The sequence below is a fragment of the Scyliorhinus torazame genome, chromosome 17 (genome assembly GCF_047496885.1).
Source record: "Scyliorhinus torazame isolate Kashiwa2021f chromosome 17, sScyTor2.1, whole genome shotgun sequence".
Taxonomy (NCBI): Eukaryota; Metazoa; Chordata; class Chondrichthyes; order Carcharhiniformes; family Scyliorhinidae; genus Scyliorhinus; species Scyliorhinus torazame.
In genome coordinates this window covers 509632-517500 of record NC_092723.1, presented here as the reverse complement: position 1 = coordinate 517500, position 7869 = coordinate 509632, and the positions used below count along the sequence as shown (strand labels likewise).

Sequence of the window (7869 nt, the reverse complement as noted above, 5' to 3'; positions counted from 1 at the left end):
TTTTGACAAACCCCTAACCCTAACCTTAACTTTTTACACTTTTTACAACCCCCTAACCCTAACCCTAACCCTAACTTTTTGACATTTTTACAAACCCCTAACCCTAACCCTAACTTTTTGACACTTTTTACAACCCCCTAACCCTAACACTACCCCTAACTTTTTGACACTTTTCACAACCCCCTAACGCTAACCCTAGCCCTAACCCCCAACCCTAACCCTAAAAATTGGATTGAAGGATGCCATTTTAAGCTACTTATTGCCTCCTAAAATGTGCAAATATTTTGCGGTGTGCACTATGTGCGCGGATGTTGCGAGCCTGTGGCCTCGCCGCCTAGCGGCAGCAAGACCGCTCTCTTTCGTCAAGCGCCGCACGAATTTGATGACACTTTTTACAAACCCCTAACCCTAACCCTAACCCTAGCCCTAACCCTAATTGTTTGACACTTTTTACAAACCCCTAACCCTAACCCTACCCCTAGCCCTAACTTTTTGACACTTTTTACAAAACCCTAACCCTAATTTTTTCACACTTTTTACAACCCCCTAACGCGAACCCAAACCCCTAACCCTAACCCTGACCCTAACCATAACCCTACCTTTTTGACACTTTTTACAAACCCCTAACTCTAACCCTAACTTTTTGACACTTTTTACAAACCCGTAACACTAACCCTAACCCTAGCCCTAACCCCTAACCCTAACCCTAAAAATTAGATTGAAGGATGCCATTTTAAGCTACTTATTGCCTCCTAAAATGTGCAAATATTTTGCGGCGCGCACTACGTACGCAGATGTTGCGACCCTATGGGCTCGCCACCTAGTGGCAGCAAGACAGCTCTCTTTCGTCAAGCGTCGCAAGAATTGTTTGACACTTTTTGCAAATAATTCTGAATCCCAGATTGTATACCAAAGACTTGTGATAAGTTATCATTTATTGAATTACAACAACTCAATAAAACATTGTGTTTTAGACAATTTATGAAATATCTAACATTTGAAAATAAAGATTCTTATTTTGCAGCGTGGTAAACATAAGTTTTTTTGGTCGCTAAAATTTGACTCATTAGCATGAAAAGGTGGAAATGTGCAAGTGAGAGTAAAAATGTTCATCAGGGTATTTCTTATTCATAGTTGAGGACAAAATTGTTTCCAAGTGGGACTGAATCTCTCATTCCGCTTGAATCTCATATTTAATGGCCCAATAATATTCAAACATAATGATGACCATCAAGGAAGTAACCTTTCTAAATCTCACACAATACCCAGGAATAGTTATGGTGCACATTGATCATAGTATTGTGCTTGTGATTCAATGAATTCCTTGATCTTAGTGACTTGATCCTGATAATTATCCAGTTGAGAAAATTTCATCTCCAGTTGCTTATTTCCTTTTGCAAGGTCTTGTTCAATTTCTAAAATAAAAACAAGTAAAATGTCAGGGTTATATTTTGGGTTCAATCCATCAGGTATTCATAGAATCAGAAAATCATAGAATCTCTACAGTACAGAAGGAGGCCATTCAGCCCATCGAGTCTGCACCCACCCTTCGAAAGACCACCCCTTCTAGGCCAAATCCGCCGCTCTGTTGTAATGTGGTGGTTCAAAAATTCACCAAAAGGGAATGTTGACTAAAATAGTAGATTAATTTACATATTTGCACGGTAATACAGTGGTTAGCACAGTTGCTTCACAGTGCCAGTTACACAGGTTTGATTCCCAGCTTGGTTCACTGTCTGTGCGGAGTTGGCATGTTCTCCCCGTGTCTGCGTGAGTTTCCTCCGGGTGCTCCGGAAAGACCGTGCGGACTCCACACAGACAGTGACTCAAGCCACTCTGACTGCCCCATGCTCCGGATCCAGCCCCCCCCCGCTCCGGCTGCCCCGTGCTCCAGACCGAGCCCCCGCCCCGATGACTGCCCGTGCTCCTGATCCAGCCCCCCCCGCTCCGACTGCCCCGTGCTCCGGATGCAGCCCCCCCGCTCCGACTGCCCCATGCTCTGGACCCAGCCCCCTCGCTCCGACTCCCCCGCTGCTCCGGTTGCTTCACACTCTGCCCTCAGTCCCGCCACCTCGAATGCCTCGTGTGTGTCAGACTCTGTCCCCGCCACTCCAATCGCCCCGCACACCGGGCTCGATGCCTTCGCTCCGGCTACCCCGCACTCTCATTGGATTTAGCACCGGTTTTAAACTGGTTAGGCACCTGTCCTTCAAGCCCCAAAGACCGAAAAAAGGTCGTAAAAAAACCCAAAACACCGAAAACTCAGAGAAAATCTCCATGGCCGGGAGCCTCCCTCTTTAGTGACCGCTCCACTCACGAGCGCCACCTGAAGTTGAACCAGATGGGATTTTTACAACAATCGATGATAATTGACATGATCACTTTATATTGCAGATTTATTAACTCATTTAGATTCCACCAGCTGCTGTGATGGGACTGAAACATCAGTCCCCGGAGCATTAGCCAGTGTCTCTGGGTAACCTATCCAGTGGCTTCAGCATTTTGCCACCTCAACTCCGACTGGAAGCTTGAATGGAGCATTAAATGGCCGTGGATCAGTCCTAACTGATCTGTGTCAAATTTCAAATACTTTGACTCTTTGCTTCTTTCCAAAGCTTATTCCAAAGCTCTAACCAATTGGATTGAATTCAATTTTGGCAATGGGAATCTTGCCCGCTGTTGGGTAAACTGGGAGGATTCCCACAATGCATCCATGTCCATCAGCCACATAAGTGCTCAGTGTCAGCCTTTCCCTGAGATTTAGGACCCCCGGGCAAGAAATTCCCCCCCCCCCCCACCCCCCACCACCACCACACCCCCAGCTGCCAGAAAATCAGGGTTTGATAGATATACAATGCCAACAAAGAACAAAGAAAAGTACAGCACAGGAACAGGCCCTTTGGCCCTCCAAGCCTGCGCTGACCATGCTGCCCGACTAAACTAAAATATTCTACACTTCCGGGGTCCGTATCCCTCGATTCCCATCCTAGTCATGTATTTGTCAAGATGCTCCTTAAACATCACTATTGTCCCTGTTTCCACTACCTCCTCCGGCAGTGAGTTCCAGGCACCCACTACCCTTTGTGTAAAAAATTGACCTAAATAAGGTTCGATACAGCTGCAACATGACTTGCCAATTTTTATACACAATGCCCGGCCAATGAAGGCAAGCATGTCGTATGCCTTCTTGACTACCTTCTCCACCTGTGTTGCCCTTTTCAGTGCCCTGTGGATCAAGATCTCTCTGGCTGTCAATACTCTTGAGGGTTCTACCATTCACTGTATATTCCCCACCTGATTCAGACCTTCCAAAATGCATTACCTCACATTTGTCTGGATTAAACTCCATCTGCCATCTTGCCGCCCAAGTTTCCAAGCGATCTAAATCCTTCTGTATGCTCTGACAGTCCTCATCGCTATCCGCAATTCCACCAACCTTTGTGTCATCCGCAAACTTACCAATCAGACCAGTTACAGTATCCTCAAAATCATTTATATATACTACGAACAGCAAAGGTCCCTGCACTGATCCCTGCGGAACACCACTGGTCACAGCCCTCCAATTAGAAAAGCACCCTTCCATTGCTACTCTCTGCCTTCTATGACCTATGATGTGGCGATGCCAGCGTTGGACTGGGGTGAGCACAGTAAGAAGTCTTACAACACCAGGTTAAAGTGCACAGGTTTGTTTCAAACACTAGTTTTTGGAGCACTGCTCCTTCCTCAGGTGAATGAAGAGGTATGTTCTATGACCTAGCCAGGTCTGTATCCATCTTGCCAGCTCACCTCTGGTCCCGTGTGACTTCACCTTTTGTACCAGTCTGCCATGAGGGACCTTGTCAAGGGCCTTACTGAAGTCCATATAGACAACATCCACTGCCCTGCCTGCATCAATCATCTTTGTGACCTCCTTGAAAAACTCTATCAAGTTAGTGAGACACGACCTCCTCTTCACAAAACCGTGCTGCCTCTCGCTAATATGACCACTTGCTTCCAAATGGGAGTAGATCCTGCCTCGAAGAATTCTCTCCAGTAATTTCCCTACTGACATAGGTGCCCCTGGGAGCAGTGGCTAATATTGGTAATGCACCCAGGGAGAGGCTGAGGCTCACTGAGAAACCCAGGCTAGAGGTAAATGAGGGTGAGATGGAGATCATGAGGAGGAGGTTGCCAGCTTGGGGGAAGCAAAAGAAAGGTAGAGGTGTGCTAGCTGAGGTGGCAGATGAAAGGATAGGGGTGTGGCTCTCAGTGGCCTTCCTGTTCCTCATGTGAGGTCCTTTTATTGGGCACAGGGTGTCCATGTACCGCACTCTGGGAGGTTGCAAGCAAAGTCAACAGGGTTTGCTTCTCAGTGTTCCCAAATGGCGACTCCCTTGCCTACCATTTGTTGAACACTGATGGTGGCAGGATAGGGCCAATTGCCCACCTAAAAGCCTTATTTAGTGTCCGAGAGCGATGGCTATCCATGAATATTCCCACGCTGGACCTAATCAGGTGGAGATGTGGATGTGGCAGAATACCCACCCTGCATCTTCCCGCTGATCAAATGTCCTTTCCACCTCCAAACTCACATCCAACAAATGGAACTTCACTACGATATTTTGTGTAATGATGTTTGTGTGGAACACGTGTGGACCTCCCCTGCCAGTTTTGATGTTCCTAATGAGCTGTTTCTTTCTAAATTGGAATTGAATGATCAGCAACATCAAAAACATTTGTCCATAATTCTTCAACATTACAAACTGATCTTTACACAAAATACATTTGACTTCAAAGTAAATAATTTCCAATAACTTACTTCCAATTTCCTGCACCCTCTGTTGAACGTCTTTAAAGTAATGATCAGCCTCAAATCTAATGTGATTTACCCGATCAATCAGGTCTTTTGGCAGTGATTCCGGAACATTATTTTGTAGTTTTCCGTGCAATGAAATAAGTTGTTTCAGATTCTGAGCAAGATGAAAAAAATTAATTCAAGCTATTCCCCCTTGAACTTTACAAACATACAGACATATATTGCACACGGGGGTTCATCAATCCAACTGGGCAATTGCTTTTCCCTCTGTATCGCAGTTCTGAAAGGTTGTGAAGCTTTAAAAAATAACCTAATGAAGCAAAAATTGATAGGCATCAAATCATTTGATATTCAGCTTTGTAGTTTTCATGGAGTTAATCATTCTTGGAATGAAGAGGGGTGCGATTTTTCAGTCCTGCGGCCCCCTCAAAGTCAACGCATATTTTGCTGGTCCGTCACATTTTCCATCCCGCCCGTTACAATTCCTTTGGCGGGCAGGGATATATAGATACATAGAAGATAGAGCAGGAGGAGGCCTTTTGGCCCTTCAAGCCTGCTCCACCATTCATCACGATCACTGCTGATCATCCAACTCAAAAGCCTAATCCTGCTTTCTCCCCATAGCCTTTGATCCCATTCTCCCCAAGTGCTATATCCAGATGAAAAATCTCACCCTAGATTTCTGCACACTTTCAGAAATTAAATGTACCTTTGAAACTATTTAAAATGATATTTCAATAGAGTTCATATGGGCCCCAATTTTAACTCTGTGCAATTGAAGTGTTTTGAATGCATTAAAATCTTGCTTTATAAATCCCAGCTGAGTATAATAGATCCACTGAGCATAATTGAGATCCACATTTACTGAGGATACAAAGCTAGTTGGAGCTAGACAAGCTGTGGGGAGGATGCACAGAGACTGCAATGGGATATAGAGTCATAGAGGTTTACAGCATGGATACAGGCTCAACTTGTCCAAGCTGCCCAGTTTTTACCACTAAGCTAGCCCCAATTGCCCCCATTTGGCCCATATCCCTCTATACCCAACGTACCCTTAATAACTGTCTAAATGCTTTTTAAAAGACATTGGTTAAGTGTAATATAATGCAAAGAAATGCCAAGTTAATCATTTTGCCAGGAAAAAGCAGAATAGTTTTAAAAGATGAGGGACTGGAAAATGCTGATATTTAGAGCAACTTGGCTACCTTTGTACATGAATTACAGAGAGTTAACATGCAGGCAACATCAAGCAATTCGGAAGCAAATGGTATAGAACATAGAACAGTACAGCACAGTACAGGCCCTTCGTCCCTCGATGTTGTGCTGACCATTTATCCTAATCTAAGATCAACCTAACCTACACCCCTTCAATTTACTGCTGTCCATGTGCCTGTCCAAGAGTCGCTTAAATGTCCCTAATGACTCTGACTCCACCACCTCTGCTGGCAGTGCATTCCACACACCCACCACTCTCTGTGTAAAGAACCTGCCTCTGACATCTCCCCTATACCTTCCTCCAATCACCTTAAATTTATGTCCCCTCGTGACAGCCATTTCCACCCTGGGGAAAAGTCTCTGGCTATCCACTCTGTCCATGCCTCTCATCACCTTGTACACCTCTATCAAGTCACCTCTCTGCCTTCTTCGCTCCAGTGAGAAAAGCCCTATCTCCCTAAACCTTTCTTCATAAGACATGCCCTCCAGTCCAGGCAGCATCCTGGTAAATCTCCTCTGCACCCTCTCCAAAGCATCCACATCCTTCCTATAATGAGGCGACCAGAACTGGACACAATATTCCAAGTGTGGTCTAACTAGAGTTTTATAAAGCTGCAGCAAAACCTCGCGGCTCTTAAACTCAATCCCCCTGTTAATGAAAGCCAACACACCATACGCCTTCTTAACAACCCTATCAACCTGGGTGGCACCTTTGAGGGATGTATGTACGTACACCCCAAGACCCCTCTGTTCCTCCACACTTCCAAGAATCCTGCGTTTAACCCTGTATTCAGCATTCAAATTTGACCTTCCAAAATGAATCACTTCACATTTATCTAGGTTGAACTCCATCTGCCACTTCTCAGCCCAGCTTTGCATCCTGTCAATGTCCTGTTGTAACCTGCAACAGCCCTATACAGTATCTACAACTCCACTAACCTTCATGCCATCGGCAAACTTACTAACCCACCCTTCCACTTCCTCATCCAAGTCATTTATAAAAACCCCAAGAGCAGAGGTCCCAGAACAGATCCCTACGGGACACCACTGGTCAACGACCTCCAGGCGGAATACTTTCCATCCATTACCACTCGCTGTCTTCCTTTGGCCAGCCAATTCTGTATCCAGACTACCAAATTTCCCTGTATCCCATGCCCCCTAACTCTCTGAATGAGCCTACCATGGGGAACCTTATCAAATGCTTTACTGAAATCCATAAACACCACTTCCACTGCCCGACCTTCATCAATGTGTCTCGTCACATCCTCAAAGAATTCAATGAGGCTTGTGAGGCATGACCTGCCCCTCACAAAGCCAGGTTACTATCTTTAATCAAATTATGTTTTTCTAAATAATCATAAATCCTATCTCTCAGAATCCTTTTCAATATTTTGCTCACCACAGACGTAAGACTGACTGGTCTGTAATTCCCAGGGATTTCCCTGTTTCTTTTCTTGAACAGTGCAACAACATTCGCCTCCCTCCAATCATCCAATACTACTCCAGTGGAGAGTGAGGACGCAAAGATCATCGCCAACGGCGCAGCAATCTCCTCCCTCACTTCCCGTAGTAACCTTGGGTATATCCCGTCAAGCCCAGGGGACTTATCTATCCTGATGCTTTTCAAAATTTCCAGCACATTCTCCTTCTCAATATCAACCTATTTGAGTCTATTAACCTGGTTCACACTGTTCTCATGAGCAACAAGGTCCCTCTCCCTCGTGAATACTGAAGCAAAATATTCATTTAGGGCCTCCCCTGTCCTTCCCTAATCCTTCCCGCCAGGGCTTTTTCATGCCCCCTTCTATCTCTCCTCAGTCCATTTCTGAGTTCCTTCCTGGCTACTTTGTAACCTTCTC

At 45.3% G+C, this 7869-nt stretch overlaps 1 protein-coding gene across 2 annotated transcripts in view; it reads right to left on the bottom strand.

The window, feature by feature from the left end:
* Nucleotides 1–917: 917 nt before the first annotated feature.
* LOC140393611 (laminin subunit beta-3-like) overlaps nt 918–7869 on the bottom strand; it is a 112837-nt gene continuing 105885 nt past the window's right edge. For both annotated transcript variants that reach the window (XM_072479878.1, XM_072479879.1), the window contains exons 21-22: nt 4799–4949; nt 918–1415 (exon numbers count right to left, since the gene is read on the bottom strand). In XM_072479878.1, coding sequence (XP_072335979.1) covers nt 1276–1415; nt 4799–4949 — 291 coding nt within the window. In that variant the 3' untranslated portion in view covers nt 918–1275. The remainder of the gene's footprint in view (nt 1416–4798; nt 4950–7869) is intronic.